This window comes from Notothenia rossii (genome assembly GCF_949606895.1).
Source record: "Notothenia rossii genome assembly, chromosome: 11".
NCBI lineage: Eukaryota > Metazoa > Chordata > Actinopteri > Perciformes > Nototheniidae > Notothenia > Notothenia rossii.
The window spans coordinates 45,511,155-45,532,512 of NC_136910.1; the positions used below are offsets into that span (position 1 = coordinate 45,511,155).

A 21,358-nucleotide genomic window follows, 5' to 3' on the forward strand; every position below is an offset into this window, starting at 1 on the left:
AAACATTAAAATAGAGATTTTATTCTTTAATGAAAAACGTTTGAAATGATTAACTGCCAGTGAAATGGATAGTTTTCATTACCTATTTCATTTATCATAATTTCTGTGATAATTTGATGGCGTGTAACCTTCTTTTTGTCCCAGCTTTTGAACAGTTCATCCCTTAAATAAGATATTAATTGTGTACGACCAGAAGTCAAGCAAATTATTCTCAATATTTGTCTTGCTAAGTTAAATAATCACCTCTCATTCCTCATTTCCTTTTTCCCAGAAAAACAAACAAGAAGGGAAGAATTACAGAGAATAAACATCAGACTGGGGAATTTAAAAATTGATTGGTTCTAGTGTGCTGTAAGTGGGAGTTTTTTTTCTCCCTCCGACAGGAAGTGATTTGCAGTGTTCAGCAAGCCTTTTGTTGAGAAGGTTTTCTCAGATCAGTGAGTCATGCTTTAGCTCTGAGCCGGCAGGCAGGCAGCAGTCAGTAGAGAGTGTTTGCTCTTCCCTCGCAGTATCCGTGATCATCGACAACATAGACCTTTCTCTGTTCTCTTACTTTTTGGATTTTTGAGGCTAGAAACCATCAGCAGCATCACTGCTGGAAGCCAAACAAACTGCACCACAACACTGGCAGCCTTTTACAGACCTTTTTCCTCTCCATCCTCTTCCTCCTCTGCCTCAATGCTGTGTTTCCATGGATTGTGTCTGTATATTGCTCTCTGACGGATTGGATTGCAGCTCTGGATTTTACTGAGAGCAGATTGGACTTTGGCGACAGCAGCAGCAGCAGCAGCAGCAGCAGCAGCAGCTCAACACAACCACCACTGTAACCTCCAATAGAGAAAATTACAGTCAGGTGGCCTTTGATTGCTAAAAGGCGTTTGCTGCCTGTACCGCTGCTGCTATGTTACAGGAGAGGGTAATCAGCACGGCTCAGCCACGTCTGCCAGCACACTTGTGAAAAAGGCAGGCTGTGCGCGTCGGTTGGTGGAGAGAGCAAGAGAGAGAAGGGTATGCTTCACCGTACCAAATACAACCGCTTCAGGAATGAGTCAGTAACATCCGTCGATGAGCTTCTCCACGGCCTGTCCATGAACCCCAAGGTCTCGGCCACCCCCCAGTCTGCAGCCGAGACATCTTACACGCCCCCGACGGAGGTCCAGGCCTCCTCCACCTCCACCACTGCTTCCAGCACCTCCACCGGCCACGGCTCCGACCACCTGGAAGATGGAGGCACCACCCTCTGCACCCTCATCAACAAGGTGTCCAGCCTGAAATTCAGCAACTCAGGCAGCCTGCTGGGCATCAAAGGTCTGCCCTCGGCTGTCAAGGACCTGGCTGTGTCTAAGCTGCAGGGGGGTGGGGGATCCAGTGGTTCGAGCCCCAGCGCGGCAGCCTCTGGTGTGGGCTCGGCCTCCCATTCATCCCCCGTCAACATGAGCAAGAAGAGCAGGCTGGACGAACACCAGCCCGCCGGAGAGGACTGGAACACAGGTGGGGGTGGCGGACTGTTGAGCAAACCCCCCCGAGGGTGGCTACACTCGAGCGAGAAGATCTCTGGTCCAGGAGTGACATATATTGTGAAGGTTGGTGGTCTCATTTTCAGTTTTTTTGTCCTCCCCCTCTTTTACATTCTTTACCCATTCTCTCTTTTCTTTCAATGACTCAAGCTTCAGCTACCTGAAGGGGGGAGGGGGTAAAGGAGAGATAATGTAGTTCCATTGGCACATCACAACATGCCCTTGAGTGGGTGTATGTAGGTTGGCTACAGCAGAAGGAGCAGCGACGAGAAAATAGACATTTAATAATTCAGGAAATAGAGAAGGTCAACATTGGGGGGTTTAGGAAAAATGTGATGGAAAAACAATACACGCAATTATCAGCGTCGTTTTGAGCATGCTGTAAACATTTCAATTCATACCGTTCGTCTTGTGTATGTGCAGCCACAGCGTTATGCTTTTGTAACCATGGTGATGTGTTATTTCTGTACATTGTGCATCTCTATGAGCTCCGTGGCTGTTTTAGCTCTCAGATAGTGAAATGGTGGAATAGGGGGAAAAGAAGACACATAGAGAATGTTTGTCTCACAGTATCCGTGTCTCATGTTAATGTGCAGCCATCATACATCATTTAAAGGGGCACAAGTTGGCGCACAACTACGAGAGCTGTGAATGTCATCATGCCGGCAATGAGTCACTAGCATGAGGAGTGATGATGCTGAGCTCTTCAAGGTGTAAAGTGAATGAAAAACGGAACAAACCATTTTCACTGCAACCAAAACAAGCAGTACATCCTCTTTGATTTATGTAGCACATCATAAAAAGTAGTTTTTAGCATACTTAAGAGCAATGTGTTATTTCCAAATCAAGTTATACGGTATGATTGCCCTCACATGACACCCACTATAACTTGCCTGAACAAAGCCTCCAGTATCTGTGACCAGCGTGACATTCCATTAACTGCATTAAGGACGGGAGCGCTTATTTGTCCAGTCAATGGCGCTGAAAGCATCCACACGGTGAGAGGGGGAATGTGTCCAGTCCGCGCGCCCCTACCCTCTGCTTTTCCTGTGGTTTGAGGTCCTGTGTGTATTGAGTTCAGCGTGGTGTTATGCTCACAGCACTTTTAATTAGCGTCATGCGGTCACTCCGCGCGCATCATGCACCATTACTCTAAAGGGACATAGATTGACAGTGACACTGTTTACACTCTCACTTTTGGCCCATTGTAGCTGTGTGTTTATACCCAAAAAGGCCAAAACAAATAGCTAACATGAGTTAAAAAAACACTAAATGAAAGCGACCCCTTCACAAATAGTCATGCGATCTCTTGTTAATATAAGAATATTGACTAGAGCTGCGTGTTTGATACAAATTAGCATCCTTTTTGGACTGGTTAGTATGTTTTAGTTAGTGCACATCCTTATTTGTTGCATATTCTTCCTGTTTTTTAACATTTATTATTACACTTCATCAACACACAAGGCTAAATGAAAGTTGATTTATTAGATATGTGCTTTATTCTATGTACCGTCCGGACATATCAGAATCAGAAACAAGTGTATTGGCAGGTACGTTTACACATACAATGAATTAGCTTTTTGCTTTGGTGCGAACATAAACAATCTAAGAAGATAAATTGCAATAGTAGGTAAAAAAAGAAATATATAAGGATAATACAAAATTGTTATTTTTAAGAAAGAATTTAGAATTAAAATAGGATACTAAAGACAAGTATTCACACCAAATGTAAATATACAAAGAACCATAAAAGCTCAAATGAAAACATGACAATATCCTGCCTAGACTGTACAGAGTTAAGTGTAGCTACGCACATTATGGAACAAACACATCTTGTGACATTGTAAATATGAGGGAAATGAAATATACCCGTTATCACTTGGAATAAACATTTGAATTTATTAACATAACATCAGAACTTTAGTAAGTTACAACTGAATCCGTTATTATGTGTTTTATGTTTCAGCTCTTCTTCTGTTTTTAAAGTCAGTAGTGTGAATGTTTGTGTAGTTTTGTGAATGCATGTTTTCTTTCACTGAAATCATTTCTTCAGACCAGGCCTCCCATTGATTTTCATAATTAATTTGAAGTTCAGTGGCACTGTGGGAACCATGTTCCTGTTCTTTCGTACAGCACGAGAGGAAATGTGCTCAGAATAGGTCTCTAGCATTTTTATTACCGTTTGATTTATTTTTGGCCCTGCTGAATTGTGCACTTTAAACTCTCCGTACTGAAAATAGATGACACTAAAAATCTGCAAACGTCATGTTGACAAAACTGTATTTGTCTGTCTGTGCTTGCTAAACAATCGCTGGAGAGAAGGGGCCTCATAATATGAAAGTTATGATTCTAATACGTTTGAGAAAGGTGTAGAAATAGAAACATTAGTGTGTCTGGATTTCTGTTTTGTTTACAGACAGATTATGAATGTGATTCTGGTAACAATAGGAACTCGTCAGCACAAAATGTTCTCGGCCTGTGCAATATTAATCACAGGAGGTGTTGTAATGTGAGTAGGGGGCTGGGGCTGAAGATGGTTTTATGGGATGTTGGGACTACAGCCACCTCATGTGGCATAGTAACACAAAAAATCACTTATTTTCCCAACAAATCATGTCGGACTGGCTTTTAAACTCTTGCCGGGTGTTTCTTTTTTTAATTACATGTAGGAAGTAGAAACTCCTGATATAATACAGGTTCATGCGTATTTGCAACTATTATGCACAGTTTTAGATTATTTTTTTTTTTTATCACAGTATGTGTCATTTATCGATTAGTCATTTGTGCTCCAAAAGCAAGAAGTTAAACTGCAGTTTTTATCGTAAACAAACAAATGTATCTTTTAGGTTTTTCTTATCAAAACGCATTATTTATTTTAAATGAATTGTGTGTTGTAGTAGCATTACTGTTTCTTGGAATTCGTGAGTTTAGATTGATGCAAATAAATGAGGTATGTTTGTAATCATGAATGTAACGTTTGTCCTTTTTGCTTTCCAGTATCTCGGCTGTTTAGAAGTCCTTCGGTCAATGAGATCTCTGGATTTCACCACAAGATCACAAATTACAAGGTATGTTTGTTAACACTTTGTATTCGGACTTTTCATGATTGACTAGATTTACTCCAAAACTATTTTCAGTACAGCAGTCATTATCCCAGTTTACTATTAAAACTCACAAACAACACTTAAAGAGAAACTAAACTGAACACTTGATAGAATTCTTAACTATCCAACATTTGTTTTGAGTTATTTTGAAGGCTTTACTACGAAATCTCAAACATTTTGAATAAAAAATAATGTCATAAATATAACTATTTACATTTTCCATGGATCAGATCAGTGAAAATCTTTGATGTCACAAATTCTTTTTAGGTGACTAGTTGTTTAAACATTTACATTTTCTGTCTAATAAAACACTTTATTTTGTAATAAAATCACTTCTCTCTGTCATGTCTTAGTTCATTGACATGTATAATTAGTCAGTTTTAAAAGGTTCAATCGGCAATTAGATAAATATTGTTTTAAAACATTGCGTACATTTTAGAGCACATTTAGGGTGTCTGTTATCACAATTAGTTTGCATGGAATGTTCTGACTCCATGTGTATGTTAGAAATCATTGACCAATGTGCAGTGAGGCAAAGGCCAGCAGTGAATCGGTTTGTGTCATGTCCACTTTTATGCTTGACTTCCTGAAGTCAGTCCAGGCTAACGGTAGTTTGCAAAGCCACACAGCAGCACTCTCTTACTTTCTCTCATTGTGCATGTGTAATAATAAAGAGAGATAGACAAACAAAGACAAATGTTATGTCTCATGCTATTGTTATTACTAGATGAGGACTTTTCTAGAATAATCTACTGCTGTGAGTGATTTATCCACCTAGAAAGGACACAAACATTAGCATTTCTGTCATGAAACCAAATATTCACTTTTTCTCAGAGCGGGATTTGACTCTTCTGCATCAATGCAGCTCTACTTTTATCCACCATTTACTCCACATGTTGTCGTCATATATGTAAACGTTTTTATTACGGTGGTCATTTCTTAAAGGTAATTTTAGACGTTGGTGTGTAGAACTGTATACCAGGTACAGTTTCCTGGTTTTACAGAGTTGCAATGCATTTGTAATATTCCCTATAGCACCTTTTTAAAACACTCTTCTCTGCATATTGAATCCTGACGCAGATCTCTTGTGGTCTATGTGATTTTATTTAATATGTAACAACCTGTTGAGTCCAGGCATTGTTTAAATAACATATTTTTTTGTATTAGTTTAGTTTGTTAATTTATCTGTCAGTCGGTTTCCTTTTTTTTGGTATCATTTATTCATGGCTAAATTGTGTTCATCTGCCATATGTTAATATATTTATATATACAGTCTATGGTTGATATACAAAACATCTAAACGGATAACATCATATGAATCGATACATTTATAGATAAAGCAATAATTTTATGCAAGCAAAACATGAACTACAGGAAATACATACAGTAAGGCAGTTACACATGTCAAGTCAAAACCGTTATTTTATTCTACATACAGCCAACATTGTATTTTCCATGTATTCCTGGAATGAACAGTCGCATCATAACATGCAAATGTGTAATAGGAGAGAAAGAATGACTAGCTTTATTAATAAGGAATTGATGGGTGATCATTAAATAATTATTTAACTATCAACAAACCTAATTGTACCCACTTAACGAAAACATGAACCAACTCGTGTTCCCAAAAACAAATCAGCGTCTACATCTCAATTTGCTAAAATATATTGTACTCTGTGATTAGTGCTAACTAGCTAAGGTTAATATACATGATACCTGGTAAACATTAGGATATTAGCATGATGGCTGAGAGTTATTTTTGGCATATGCATGAATGGACATTTTCCTTGTAAGATAAGAATACTGTTAATATTATTTTGAAAGCATTATCATGGGTAGTTACTCTGACTCTGCGGCTGTCTATGGTCACCATCTTGGCTTCACCCTCCTCTCGCCCTCTCTCTAGGGAAGCCATCAGCCTGGTGTGTGAGGCTGTTCCAGGGACCAAAGGAGCTCTGCGCAAGAGAAAGGTATATGGATGGAAAGAGAGAGAGGGAGGGAGGGAGGGAGGGAGGAAGTGAGATGCAGGGATCATGGGAAAAGTGATCTCTACACTGAGAGAGCTGATAAAAATGAATGTTACTTAATGGTACAGAAGGGAGAAAAACAGAGGAAATAACATTAGATATTAATTTACTCTTCCACGTTCTATAAATAGCATCGCCTCTGTAAGTTCTTCCTCTCTTCCTTCATGTAAAAAGAGAGGGAAAACGGAGACAGATCGAGGGATTGTACTAAGAGAATAGAGGGAGAGAGAGGCAGAGGAGAGATGAAGAGGTATGGGACTGTATGTGCGTGGGCGTAGCTTCAGCCCACGATGCATTGCACACCGCGCGCACAGTGCTTAGTGACTCATGTAGTGCACAATATCTGTGATCAGGAGACTGAGCTAGTGTGTGTGTGTGTGTGTGTGTGTGTGTGTGTGTGTGTGTGTGTGTGTGTGTGTGTGTGTGTGTGTGTGTGTGTGTGTGTGTGTGTGTGTGTGTGTGTGTGTGTGTGTGTGTGTGTGTGTGTGTGTGTGTGTGTGTGTGTGTGTGTGTGTGTGTGTGTGTGTGTGTGTGTGTGTGTGTGTGTGTGTGTGTGTGTGTGTGTGTGTGTGTGTGTGTGTGTGTGTGTGTGTGTGTGTGTGTGTGTGTGTGTGTGAGCGTCTGTCTTCCCTGTGTTTGTGTGTGTGTGGGCATGGTGTGTGTCCACAGTGTGTGAGAAGACTGTGTCTTAATGTGGGGTGTGAAATGAAGCATTACTCTGCTCTCTAGAGCTTGTTCAAATGTCAGGGAAGAGTATATAACACCCAAAAAAATCACGTAGACTAGTTTCTCTCGCAGAATAAATGTAAGATATAAGATGATGATGACAATTTGGCTGTGTGACAAATGCACTGTGGTGACATCAGCCTCATACTGAGAGTTTTGAATGGCTCATTTTATTCAACCCTATCGCCCCTTCTCTTATCAACACTCATTAATTCACTCACAAACCTATTATTAGATTAATTTGCATGGCACCAACAGTAATCAATAAAGAATAATGTTTCTTCTGTATTAACTAAATAATAGTAAAATGACCCTTTACATTACTCCTTAAGGTGAGACACTGCAGGCTGAAACATAAGCACTGGTAGAATTGAAGAGTTAGCTATATTGCTCTCATAGTTTATTTGTTTTTCTGTTTGCATCTGTAGATTTCTCTTAAATCCACCAAAGGTTATCGTTAGAAAATGTATACTTCGCAAACAATTTTAGGAAAACTGACATAAATGCTTAACTGGAGACATTTCATAGAGATTTCGTTTAGTCCATTATATTATTTTTTCTACAATTCACCTGGTGTATGTCTCCTTAAAGGAAGAGTTTATTAATTGTTCATTTTGGTAAGTTTGCTTTGTCATTCATTCTCAGAAACGTACTAAATATGAATCTACATCTAGCAGCGGGTAGGCTTAGCTTAGCTCAGTGTTTCTCAAAGTGGGGGGGAGCTCACCCCTTGGGGGGCGCAGAGGCATGACAGGGGGTGCGCGAGAGACCAGGAGAAAAAATGGTTCGGAAAATAAATAAATTTAAAAAATCATAATTTGGAAAATTATTGATTCGAAAATAATATGATATACTATAGTACAGTACAAGTACGTCTGGGTCTCTGTGTCTCATTAAAGCTCGGCTCTGTGTGTGTGTGGAACGAGCAATTTTGTGTGCGAGTGAGAGAGAGAGCGCACCGGTACTGGAGATCGTTGTTGTTAGCTTCTGGTGCTAAAGGACTCAAATTACGTGACTATTTGTGTTGGGGGGACCCAACTTTTTTTTTTCTCCAAAGGGGGGGACTGACAGAAAAAGTTTGAGAACCACTGGCTTAGCTTATCAGGGAAACAAATAGCATGGATCTTTTGACATCTTTCCCAATGCTTATGCTAAGCTAAACTAAGCAGCTCTCTGCCAACCGGCTTCTGGCTGCAGCTTCATTTATACTTTAGAGACACCATTTAAGCTTTTATAACATTTAAGATATACTGTTTAATTGGTAAGAAAAGACTTAGTTGATGTATTTCATTTTATTTGTGTGTGTCTGTGTCCTCCTGTGATCCCCTCAGCCACCGTCCAAAGCTCTGTCCAGTATCTTGGGTAAGAGCAACCTGCAGTTTGCTGGCATGTCCATCAACCTGAATATCTCCACCAGTAGCCTCAACCTGATGACCCCCGACTGCAAACAGGTCAGTATGCAACCTTTATCAACACTTGTGATTCTGTGAGCCACAGGCATGCATTTAAGAAAATAGTACCACCATTGTTTTGTTAAAAAAAAATCCCCAATCAACCTATATAAATATGTGTGTGACGCACAAGAAATAAATAAACCTTAAAAACACTAACTGAAGAAGGCCATGAGATATGCTTCAAGCTTGGTGAATAGCTACCTTAAGTACCTTGTGTTTTCAGAATATTTACCCAAGTATCTACAGGATAAAGAGAAAATCTCCAGAGCCAAAGAAAGATCAGAGGACATTCTAAATTTAGAGATCTTATTTTTAGCCGTTTCTAAAGTGACACGTTTTTTTAAATAGAATCCAGAAGGTCTGTTTAAGGAGGTTTATGTAATAAAAGGAGGGAGTCAAGCAAGAGCACAAAAGCTCTCCAGATGTTGCAACATAAACGAAGGAGGTGGGCAACATGACTGCCCCCATGCACTTAACATAATATTTAGCTTATGGTTTATGGGTAAAATACAAATATTTATTTTGTTGTGGTTATTGTTCACCCTGGTGCTCTTCTTGATACTACCTGCAGATGGTGCTATATAAATAAACAAATAAAAATCCACACGTATACACCACATAACATTTCAAAAGTATTGAGTATCAGTTTCTAAGGTTATAATGCAGAGAGAGTTTCAGAAAAGCTGTTTCTAAGCACCAAATCTCACTCAACAAACTCATAGTTGTAGCTCATCAAAGTTAAACTAAACAGCCATCGATCTTCTCTCTTTTAATAAATTAGTTGGTAATGGCCAATAAATAAACCAAATTATTCTTATACAGTATACACAATTATACGTGTGTAGAATTTGTAATGTAAAGAGGAATTTGCTAATTTATATGTACATGATACTTTTTATCTTGACAGATCATAGCCAACCATCACATGCAGTCCATCTCTTTTGCATCAGGTGGAGACCCCGTAAGTAACTCAACACTGTCAAAGAGTTTAGTGATTTTTAAAACCATAACAAAAATATTGAATAAACCACAAAATTCATGTTATGGTTTTGTTGTATTTTACCACTGGATATTATAACAACAGCTGTAATTTTTCCCTTTCGTTTTAAGGACACAACAGATTTTGTTGCCTATGTAGCAAAGGACCCTGTGAACAGAAGAGGTAGGTGTACGTCCCTCTGATCTCTATATGTTTTATATCTTACATTCAACATGCTCATTAAAGTGTGTTGCTCTGACCCTCGTCAGCATGTCACATCCTGGAGTGCTCTGATGGGCTGGCCCAGGACGTTATCAGCACCATCGGCCAGGCCTTTGACCTTCGCTTCCAGCAGTACCTTCAGTGTCCCTCCAGCAAAATGTCCTCTACACATGACAGGTAGGGTATATGATACAGGGCATTAAACCTCATTGTTCCTGTAGAAGCATCTTTCCTAAAATTCTTCTGGCATTTCCTCAGAAGATAAATTTAAAACATACAACACACCTTTTCTTTTTAGCTCTGGACAAAGTAAATGATAAGCACATTGACATATTCACACATGATTTCAGTACAGTTACACCGTTTTCACACACACACACCCACACACACACACACACACACGCACACACGCACACACGCACACACGCACACACGCACACACGCACACACGCACACACGCACGGACACACGCACACACGCACACACACATGTTGGCAGTATTGCGTTTCATGATCAACCCATATTTGTCCTCAGGGTATTAAACATGGAGGAGTTGGCATGGACAGAGGAAGAGGAGGAGTCATCAGAGCATCCTTACTACAACAACATCCCCGGGAAGATGCCGCCCCCTGGAGGCTTCATCGACACCCGGCTGACCAATCAGAACGCAGTGTCAGAGGGAAGCCAGGTACAACTCAATTTATGTTGGATAATCTCAGGATTTAGCAGAGTAATTTATTTTTTCATGGGTCAAAATTAGAGATACACCAATTGCAATTTTGTAGGGCGTTAAGAGAAATATTGAACGCATTCTTGAACATTTTTGTAACTTCTTCTTTCAAGGAAAATTAAATGTCATATGTATGTTATTTAAAAAAAAAAAACATTGAACATTAAATCACTCACAATTTCTCCAGAACTGCACCAAGTAACAGGATCATTTTAATCTTGCAACTCCACAGACTTGCAGGGGTCAAAATATCAAGCTTCATGTCTTCCTTTTCATGCTGAAAAACTTCCACACCAATGTCCTTTATGTGTGTGTCCACTTTGTACATTTTAAAATATCAACTCATGATTTCTCTCTGGGTTTCTGTTTGTCGTCAGGTGGGCCCAGCGTCAGTGGATCAGACATATTACCAAGGGCGGCACTGTGGAGAACACTGGGGAGATGGAAGAAAGCCCATAATCATACAACAGGGTAAGAAAATACACACTTTCCTGTGACTTGAATACTCAAGACATGAATTTCATAAATTGAACACAGTGGCTTTGATTGTTTCTCCAAATGTAGGATCCTTCGACATAAACAGTCTGCCGGAGAGTAAAGGTCAGGCTTCAAAAACAGCAGAGATGCCGGCGTATGTGAACACTCAGCAGATCGACGCCCAGGTGCTCGCTGCACTCCAGGCAGAGGCAGAAAATGTGACGAAGGGCATGGCGGCCGCAGCCAAAGAGAGCCCTCAGAAGGACCTGTTCGACATGAGTGAGTCTCTACTGAAGGTTCACTTTAACGCTGATCATGTGAATAGTGTCATAATGTTCTTTGGCTTTCAGAATAACACTGTAATGACTTTCTAATCCGAGTTCTTAATTATAGAGTTTTCCCAGCTTTTAGTTTCTCAGTGACATCGCCTTGGCATTATAATAACACCATATCAGTTTGGACACAAAAGGAGGAGTGTTATCATCTGCAGTTTTATTCTTTCATCTGTTCAACTTCCACCTTAGCTTTTCTTTAATTATACATGAAATATCTGTTACATACAGATCTTTGTAACTATGTATGAGAAATACATTTCACAAATTACATGTGAGCCATAAACTATAACCTTCCAAATTAAGTGTGAGTGGAGGTGTTATCCTCCTCCTGCTGTAGCTCTCTCACTGTTAACAGTCCCATTATACTTTGTTCCTCCACTAACACACTCTAAATCCAATTCCATTCAAAAAATCAGATTTTCTAATTGATTTAAATGGTTATTTCATAATTAGTTTGGAAGAAGATGTTTGTGTGTTACATATCACAGCAGGAGATGTGTTAGTTACTCTAGAAAGGACGTTTGATTAAATAGGAAAGACACACGGTCAGAATTCTTCATTGTTTTTCATTTAAATATATTTTGTTACAATTTGTTTATGAGGGGAGGCATGTGGTGCAGTGGGTTGTGCGTTGGTGTTCAGATCAGGGGGTCACAGGTTCAAACCCCACTGCAGTCAGCATGTCGGAATCCAGGTTTTTTGCTTGCAGTATACTTTTCCTTTGCCTTTATCTAGTGCATGGCTACATCTCTAACTGCATTACCGCCACTTGTTGATCAATGGAATAGTGTAATATAAGTAATAAGACTATTGTATTCGATATATTTGCTTCAATCCATATTTCATGATGTTTTCCATTCAAAAACAACAGTTTTACAACGCTCCACAAACTGTTTTCTCTCTCGCCTGTTGCACACATACATTGCGGAGTAACAGCAATGACTTTATTCAAAACGACGATGTTGTTCATTTTTTTAAATTTACAGTCATGAAATATGCCTACAAACAATTAAAGCTTCAAATAGATTAGGGTTAATATTCATTTTACTGCTATAAAGAAATGAACACCCTGTGGTCTGGCTAAAGCAGCAATGACTTTCTATTTCTAAGAGACATATTTAGTTTTTTTTACTTACCATTATAGTATCTGATATTATTGATGTCACAGTTCACAAGTCCTGACGGCTGTAGGGTATCAAGTTAAAACTCATACTACAGAAATCCATCCTCTCTTAATTGATTGTTTCGGCCCTGCTCTAACTTACACCAGAGCCCTTTGGGGATGCCATCCAGTCGCAGTCCAACCCGGGGTCCCAGGGGCCGGCCCAGCCCCAGGTGTCCAACCTCCACAAGGCGGCGTCCGTGGACAACCTGAGTCCCCTACTTGTGCGCTCCGTGGCCTTCAGGGCCCAGGAGGAGCTGGAGGGCAAGACGTGGTACCACGGCAAAATGAGCCGCCGCGACGCTGAGAAACTGCTGAAAGAAGACGGAGACTTCCTGGTTCGTAAGAGCACTACCAACCCGGGGTCCTACGTCCTGACGGGCATGCACAATGGACTTTCCAAACACCTGCTGCTGGTGGACCCTGAAGGCACGGTAAGACGTGGCTAAAGGAAGTGTAGAGTGTGAACTCCTAATGTGGTCATGACAGATATTTAACCCCTCTTTCTCTTTTCAAAGGTACGGACAAAAGACCATATATTTGACAGCATTAGCCATCTTATTTGCCATCACCGTGACAACAATCTGCCGATTGTGTCAGCTGGCAGTGAACTTTGTCTCCTGCTGCCCGTTGGGAGGAAACAGTGATGTTTGCAATGCCTGCTGGGAAATGAGAAGCTCTGAACAGTCTCTCCTATCATCCTGAAACTTGAAGATGGAACATGAGAAGATGCTTGAAGGCTTTACGCGCTGACATTGATTTTGAGGGATTGGCCCGTGCTTACTTTACTGGAGGCACTGGAAGACCCAAGATTTGTTGAAGATAAAAGAAATTATTTATAGAACTGTTATTATTTTGTTGTGAGGACTGAAATGCTATATTTTTGAGAAGACATAGGTGCATTTGGACATAATATCTTGATTTGGTGTTTAAAAGCTAAAAGAATAAAAAAAGACAATTGTTCTTGTAGTTTAGATGAAGTGCAAATCAAACCTCAAAGAGGTGTTAACAAGAGTATTTTAGAATAAAGACCTACAATTTTAGTTTTGTCTGTCAAGCACAACCACATTTCTACAGAAGCCGTTGGCTGAGAGGATGAGCAAACAAACAGTTTGGAAAACTTAGTTTTTAATGAATTAGTTTGATAAAAAAAAGGTCCTTTAATCTCTCCGATAGTGTGACAGCTCACTAAATTAGTCACTATATGAAATCTGCTTTTATTGGGGATTAGACCTGAATGTGTTTTGCTTTGCAGTAGTCACAACGTGTTGGGGTGCTAACAGGCATCCTTCATAGTGCTGTCAATGGCTTTAAAGATAAACTTTTTTTATGATGTGTTTTCTCGTGTCACTGCAGTCGCATGACTTAAAATCAACTGTTCTTGTGGACATTGTTCGTAGACCTTGAAACCCCTTCATTTGAAAGAGGTGCTTGTGTATGCTGACACTGTAAAAACTATTTTTGCTTTTCAACCAGTGATTATTTCTGAATTGGTTTCCTCTGGATTTTTCTTTTAGGTGTGTAGTCAATGATTAGTTTGGGGGCTTGGGTCATGCAATTAATATTCTCACATTTTAAATGAGCATTTTCCGTCATTTTTTGGTGGACTTTTAAAAGGTATTGTTACTATTTGAATGACCGCAAATGAATAGCACAATCAGAATAAGTTGTAAGACAAATTACCAATGTGTTGAGATGTAATTGACCGTTTTTACTTAAGAATTAGGCAAACACAAAGTGTGCACTCAATACATCATGGTTATTATGAGATCACCTTCACTTATTTATTATAACAAAAGGAATTTCTCACTGATATCTTATTGCAAGACTACTGTTTTGCCACTAGATGTCATCACAGAGATACTTTTTATCCCCGTCAGTTGCACACCTCTCTTGTGTTATCACCTAATAGTAGCAAAGGATGCTGGCCGTGTATTACTTTAAGAATTCCGATACCAACATTTTTTTTGCTTGACAGTTCAGAGTTAATTTGCATTTTGCCGTCCACTGTACACAATCATTCCTCAGAACGGTTTGCTATATTTCCTCTTAAACACACTGTCTTTGTAGAGTAGGAATCAGACATGGCTCAATAATACACAGCAGTTCTTTTTTTATTTTATTTTTTATTTTATTGTTCATTTGGCAGGGACATTGCACATTCATGAACACTTAAAACACTAAATATTTCAAATGTAAATATGCCGGATTTAGCTTTGAGCTACTTTCCATCCACAGTCCCTCTAGCAACAGACTTTTCAAATGCTCTCATCCTTACTATTGTCAGTACTCTAATGGATACCAAATGAATGGGGCATTGTATTTGATATGCACTGGACCACTTCAATTGAACCAAAATCAGCATGTGTTCAATGAGTTTGACAAGACAGATGCAATGTAATATAACGTGCCTGTATTTTGCTGCAAGAGGGAGTGTACAATACATGCATCTCACAACACTTATTTTAGCAAAGAAGGATCCATATGACAATATCCACCTCTGGATTAATTTTGGTTGAAGCTGATAAGACTTTCCCTTGATTCTTTGTGTCCTTGAGAGTGGAAGAGGCCAAATATTTGATTGACAGAAGGTGAGAAAAAAAAGAGCGCAAAGAATCATATTTTTGGAAGTTATCACCCATTTACCTAAAAAAAATCCTTTGTGACGTAATTTCATCAAATCTAATATCTTGGGAGAAGGAATAATGCGCCAAATTTCAAAAAGCAGAATGCTATTTATATTAAACTTCTGAAGTGCAAATTTGTAGAACCATCTTGACAAAGTTTTGAACAAAGCGTATGAATATCTAATTTAGCAGGAACATCTCCATACTTGAATCTCTCTGATAACAACATGATTAGCTGTGTGGCATAAATAAATTATACAACCAAACACGCTGGGACACAAAAAGAACAGAGCTTCTTTCCAGATTTCTGTTGATGAAAATGTGCCTTTTATTTGTACAAATGGTATTTTTATTTCTCTTCTCTCTTTCTTCAAAGTGCAATAGCTAATCTTCAATGGGGCATGCCTGTTCACTAGAGGTTGTGTTTTGCCCTGCTGCGTGTTGCTGCTTGAGACTACTGTTTCCTCTCTCTATCTGTCTCTTTCTCTCCCCCCCTCCCTCCCTCCCTCTCTATTATATATTATAAATGTATCATTTCCAGGTTCTGAATATAAATCTTTGTTGGAGGGAATCACACAGAAACTCACTATTTTGGAACAGGTATAGTTAAAAAAGGAAATAAAAACAAAGAAGTCCAAATTATGTTTACAGATTTAATCATTTGGTTGTATGGGTTTATCATTATTCTGTATGACTGTTGGCAATAAAACCGTGAATGTGCAGAATCTGTTGTATCTGCTGAAATGATCGATAACACATTTCACAGATTATCTTGTCATACAGACACTTTTGGTTTATTTTAGCCAAGATTTGTGTAGATTTAAAGGTCCCTTATGTACACCTCTTTTTCAACAATATGTCATATAGGTCTTAGATATATACAATACATATCTCTGAAGTGTTTGGCTCGAAATAACAAACAGATCATGCATTGTAGTACGCCGTTTCAGCCCTGTTTCTAAAGTGCGGATTCTGTGGGTGTTTCTCAATGTTGAGTATGCTTGCTTGGTAGCACATGTCTTCCGAGTCACTTGCTTCAGAAGCGAGGCAAGAATACTTCCTGGCATTCGGAAAACGGAGTGGAACAGGCGAACAAGTGTTTTCCGCCACAGATTTGGGCAAATTGGTCCGTGCGCAAAGCATTGTGGGGATTTTAAGACCGCGGAGTCTACACATGTGCAGCCTCGAAATTTCTCCAAACAAAGTACGCCGGGCTCGGTAGAATTCCAAGTATGCTGGACATTGGAACAGTCCTTCGGCGGCACTCGATGACGTAGTATGCTTGAAATAGTGGCTCTGCAGCAGCTTTACTCGCGATTGAGAAACACCCCCTTGCCGTTTTCTCAATCTCGAGGAAACTGGCTTCCAAGCCAATATTTCAAGGATGCTACGTCATCGAGTGCCGCCGAAGGACTGTTCCAATCTCCAGCATACTTGGAATTCCACCGAGGCCGCGTCCTTTGTTTGGGGGTAATTTCGAGGCTGCACATGGGTAGACTTCGCGTCCTTAAAATCCCCACAATGCTTTGCGCACGGATCAATTTCCCCAAATATGTGGCGGAAAATGTAAGGCGGGGCCTCCCATATGTCGCACACCTGCACACTTGCTAGCCTGTTCCACTCTTCGTTTTCCGAATGCCAGGAAGCATTCTTGCCTAGCTTCTGAAGCAAGTGACTCGGAAGACATGTGCTACAAAGCAAGCATCCTCGCGATTGAGAAACGGCCCGTGTCTGCATCTTGAAATGCTAATGAGGTGCTGCTGGCCACGCCCCTCTGAGAGATGATTGGTTTAAAAAAACACAATGGTGCTCTACGAGTTGATTCATGTAAAAGGTGGGTGGGTGTTACCTTGGTTGGTTATTGGCTAATGGTTGCACAACCCAAAAAAACATTGTGACATCACAAAGTGGCCAAAATCTGATCAGCTGATTTTCAGGCAGGTTTTTATATAAATGGATCAGGACAAAGAGAAAGAGGGAATCTTTTTCCCTGCAACATTTTGAATCTCCTAACACAGAGGGTACACATATTATGTATAACAGACAGGAAAAAGTGCATTTTGCATAATAGGTGACCTTTAGGACAATTTTTAAAATAATTTCTGCCTCAAGCCCAATACAACAGAGGTGAATAATTTAGTTATTAAGAATGAACGCATTGGAAACACGATCACAAAAATATATCCATTAACAGTTTACATGTTATTTTGGATAAGCCGCAGAACACCCTAAGGGATTTTCAAAAACATAGTCCCAAGGAATATGGTTCAGGTCCCAGGGATGCTGTTCAGGAAAATAAGTTGCTACTATTTTTCTAAATCTGAAAGAAACACTAGCAAAAAAATGCATTCAACTTCATTGTATTGTGGCTACAGAAATCTCAGAGGCAGTTCTCTCTAAAATTGGACATATCAAATCCAAACCATCCGGCTAGATACCTATACAAATAACAATTATTTTTTCTAATGATTACATCGATAAAAAAAGACATCACTGCACTCTACTATAAACACGAGGTTTATTGTGTCAAAGCTAATATTCTATATTATATAAATAGCTGGATGTAGTTAACATTTATTTCACATGCTGCATTCACATGCCTTCTCTGGCTTCATGCTAAAGATGATTAAGTTGAACTTTGTAAGAAATTAATTAAAATGCAACAGACAACAGTCTAGGATTAAAGAGATTCTGTATTGAACGTGCAGCATGTTGGAGAATATCTAGTCAGCATTGAGAAATGAACCTACATATATTGAGCAGCAGATGGAGCCCTGGCATCACTTAGACTACTGATGTTGAATGAACTGCATCAGCTACATTCATTGTGCAGTTTGAACAGATGCAGTTTGAACATGATGATGCTGATTTAATGAAACGAGTAACAGGTTTAACTCTTCAGCATGTGCTTTTTTACATTTCACTGACATCACATATACAATGTATAATTCAGTTATTCTTAAATAACTCCACGTAATACTGAGTTGGCCTATAATTGAGTGAATATACAGTTACAGAATAATAAATACATTACATCGTTTATCATAACATGGATAATTGTCTACAATCATTCTTCATTATGTTATTTTTGCAGCACTATAATTGCACTTTAATTCATTGCAGGTGAGTTTCACTTCTTATTCGTGTTCTTGGTCACATCTGTAACTACAGAGGTAAGAGTTAAAAAAAAAAAGGTAAGAGCACTATTTATTTGCAAATTGTCCTCGTCCTGCAAAAACACAAACCTCCAAAATGTCAACTTTGCATGTGGAAAAATTTACAATGCATTATGTTCCCAATGATTCAATTGGTTTAAAGATTTACAGGTAACTTTAAAATGACGAAATTCGGAGATACGTAAATCTCACTGGAAAGAGATGTAATACTGTACTTGACAAAGAGTAAATATTGATTGTATCCTTTAACCCTTTGGCCTCATACATTAATCAGTGTAATGTGTAGTCATTTTAATACACTTCCCATTAATGGATGATGCATATTTAAAAACATCAAGCACCTATAGAATAAATCCACTGCCCTGCACTTCAAGAAATCCTTTGTTTGAACCAATCTGAGCTCGTATTTCGTTATGGTCACCAATTTTGACCAATGCAAAGGTCCATTTCGTTATGGTCACCAATTCTGACCAATGCATAGGTCCAACATTAGGACCAAATGTCCCTTTGACATAGAGTAGATAACTTAGTTCAGTCTTTCATGTCACTTTCGATGAAGGCCTTTGCAGCCCCCCCTGCCACCACTGAGACCTCGCCATGGGCCGCCTCCTGCCCCTTCTCCAGCTCCGCCTGCCTGGAGCTCTGCTGGCTCTGGTTGGGGTTGTTCTGGCTGCTCCACGACTTGCTCCTGCTGCGGCTAGGTTCCAGAGATTTCCTGTTTTCGCTGCCATTCCCAGAATCCTTCCCTCTGAAGCAAACGCCACACACCAGGCGCAGGAAGGCCATTCTCATCTCACGGCTGGCCAGAGTGTAAATGACCGGGTTCATGGCTGAGTTCAGCACAGCTATTGCGATGAACCATTCAGCCTTGTAGAGGATGGGGCAGCGCTGCACACATGCCACATCCACCAGGAGCAGGACGAAGATGGGCGTCCAGCAGGCGATGAAGACCCCGACCACAATGATGACGGTGCGCAGCAGGGACATTGCATGCTCAGAGTTCCTGTTCTTGCTCACCTTTCGGCTACTGGACTTCACAAGGATGTAAATGCGAGCATAAAGGACTGACATGGCCAAGAGCAAAACCATATAAACTGTGATACAGAAAGCTACATATTTCTTGCTGTAGAGAGGGAGAACAGTGGAGCAATCGGGGAGGTTGTCCAAGCAGTTCCAGCCTAGAATAGGCAAAGCGCCAAGAGAAATGGCAATCAGCCAGCAGGTCCCTATGAGCAGGAACACTCTGTAGTTCTTGTTGGCATCATAAGGCCTCATTTTGATCATTGTCAGGTGTCGTTCTATAGCAATAGCCAGAAGACTAAAAATGGAGGCTCCAAGTGCAACAAACATGCTTCCCTCTCTGACGAACCAGAGGGCAGGCGAGAGCTGCAGGGTCTTCTCCCCCGACAGCAGCAGGTTCACCAGGTAGGCCACTCCAGCGAGCATGTCACACAGCGCCAAGTTGCCAATGAAGAAGTACATGCGGTTGTGAAATCTGTGGTTTCTCCATATGGCCACCAGCACGGTGAGGTTCTCCAGGACGATGAAGCTGCATATGATGAGGAACGCGATAGTTTTGGCGTCCACGTTGCCGGAGCCTGTGCCGACGCTGGGTCGATGCTCCAGCTTCCCTGTGTGGTTGTAGTGGCGGTACACCTGAGGGTTGATCATCTTAAAAGCACCGGCTGCTGACACTGGATGTCAGAAGTGAGCAAGGAATCCAGTGTCAGCAATTTCACCGTGTTTAACTGCAGGGTAAGATGTGAGGGATGAGAGTATTATTTGAAAAAGCAGCCAATTTAGAGTTCTTGAATATTGATCCAGTTATACAGCATTTAATGGTTTTCTATATTCGATTTTAACTGGATCTAGTTTTCCTAATGGAAACAGATCTTCTTAAAGACTAACAAATAGGTACCTGCTGTAAACGTTTAAAAGTATACACCTTAAAATACACCAATGCTGTTTGTTTGTTTGTTTGTTTACATAGAAATCTTTGGACCGTTGCCCGAACTAACAGGGGCTCATTTGAAAATGAAAATGAAGGTTTGCCTTAGCTTTTCATACACAGTAGTTTAACTGATAATCACAAACATACTGTACACTTCATCGATGACGATTTCACTGCACAGTAAATGAAACCTTGCAGATTTAACGTAGTTCATGCCGATTCAAGTTTTACGCAACTTACCGTGGGATGCTCGAAGTCCGGGTTTAGTTGAAAGTGAAACGCGCACAGGGAGACACACATTTAATTGCTGAGAGGTCGATTATCCGTGTTTTCCAGATTTAACGTTGAACTTTAATCCCGTCTCCCTCGGCTCAGTGGAAGAAAGCTCTCCTCATCTTTTACTGATCTCTAAACTCCGCAGTGACGACGGTTGGCTGGAAGTCACACCCCCCTCCTCCCCCTGCTGCTCCCCGGCCAGGAGAGGAATGAAGGGGATGAAGGGTCAGTGAAGTAAAGGCAACCAGGTGTGTGGAAACAAACTCATGTCTTTTTCACAATATTTTTAACTATAATCCTGTCCCCGACATGTTCCTCAGCAAAAACCAATCAGGAACGTTTGAGGAACAACAACTTTAATGTTCCATATTAAATTCACGAGTGTTTCATTGATAGGCCTATATAATTGTGTGTGTTTTGAGGAAATTCGAACCAGTAATAGTTTTTAATATATATGTATAATTTATAATATATAGGCCTATGTATTTTTTGTTTGAGCTTGTGAGCTAAAGCTAGCTAGCTTGATTAGCATATTTCATAGTTAGCTACCTAACTAGCTAAAATTAATTACATCTATAGCTTGCTTGCATTCAAA

At 40.0% G+C, this 21,358-nt stretch overlaps 2 protein-coding genes across 2 annotated transcripts; one reads left to right on the plus strand and one right to left on the minus strand.

Moving 5' to 3' along the window:
• The first annotated feature begins 787 nt into the window (after nt 1-787).
• Nucleotides 788-14,205, plus strand: shc3 (SHC (Src homology 2 domain containing) transforming protein 3). The gene is made up of 12 exons (XM_079660484.1): nt 788-1,583; nt 4,515-4,585; nt 6,528-6,591; nt 8,706-8,825; nt 9,736-9,789; nt 9,939-9,990; nt 10,077-10,206; nt 10,564-10,717; nt 11,137-11,230; nt 11,324-11,515; nt 12,842-13,167; nt 13,252-14,205. Exons 1-12 carry the CDS (start codon nt 1,011-1,013, stop codon nt 13,378-13,380), a joined length of 1,959 nt encoding a protein of 652 aa, XP_079516610.1. The 5' UTR covers nt 788-1,010; the 3' UTR covers nt 13,381-14,205.
• A 4,003-nt stretch (nt 14,206-18,208) lies between these two features.
• Nucleotides 18,209-20,906, minus strand: s1pr3b (sphingosine-1-phosphate receptor 3b). The gene is made up of 2 exons (XM_079656703.1): nt 20,728-20,906; nt 18,209-20,284 (listed from the first exon to the last, which is right to left on the minus strand). Exon 2 carries the CDS (start codon nt 20,205-20,207, stop codon nt 19,068-19,070), a length of 1,140 nt encoding a protein of 379 aa, XP_079512829.1. The 5' UTR covers nt 20,208-20,284; nt 20,728-20,906; the 3' UTR covers nt 18,209-19,067.
• Nucleotides 20,907-21,358: the final 452 nt, after the last annotated feature.

Coding starts and splice junctions, on each gene's coding strand:
- shc3 (XM_079660484.1), top strand. CDS start 1,011: ATGCTTCACCGTACCAAATACAACCGCTTCAGGAATGAGTCAGTAACA. Junction 4,586..6,527: donor ACAAGATCACAAATTACAAG/GTATGTTTGTTA, acceptor CCCTCTCTCTAG/GGAAGCCATCAGCCTGGTGT. Junction 13,168..13,251: donor TGGTGGACCCTGAAGGCACG/GTAAGACGTGGC, acceptor CTCTTTTCAAAG/GTACGGACAAAAGACCATAT.
- s1pr3b (XM_079656703.1), bottom strand. CDS start 20,207: ATGATCAACCCTCAGGTGTACCGCCACTACAACCACACAGGGAAGCTG.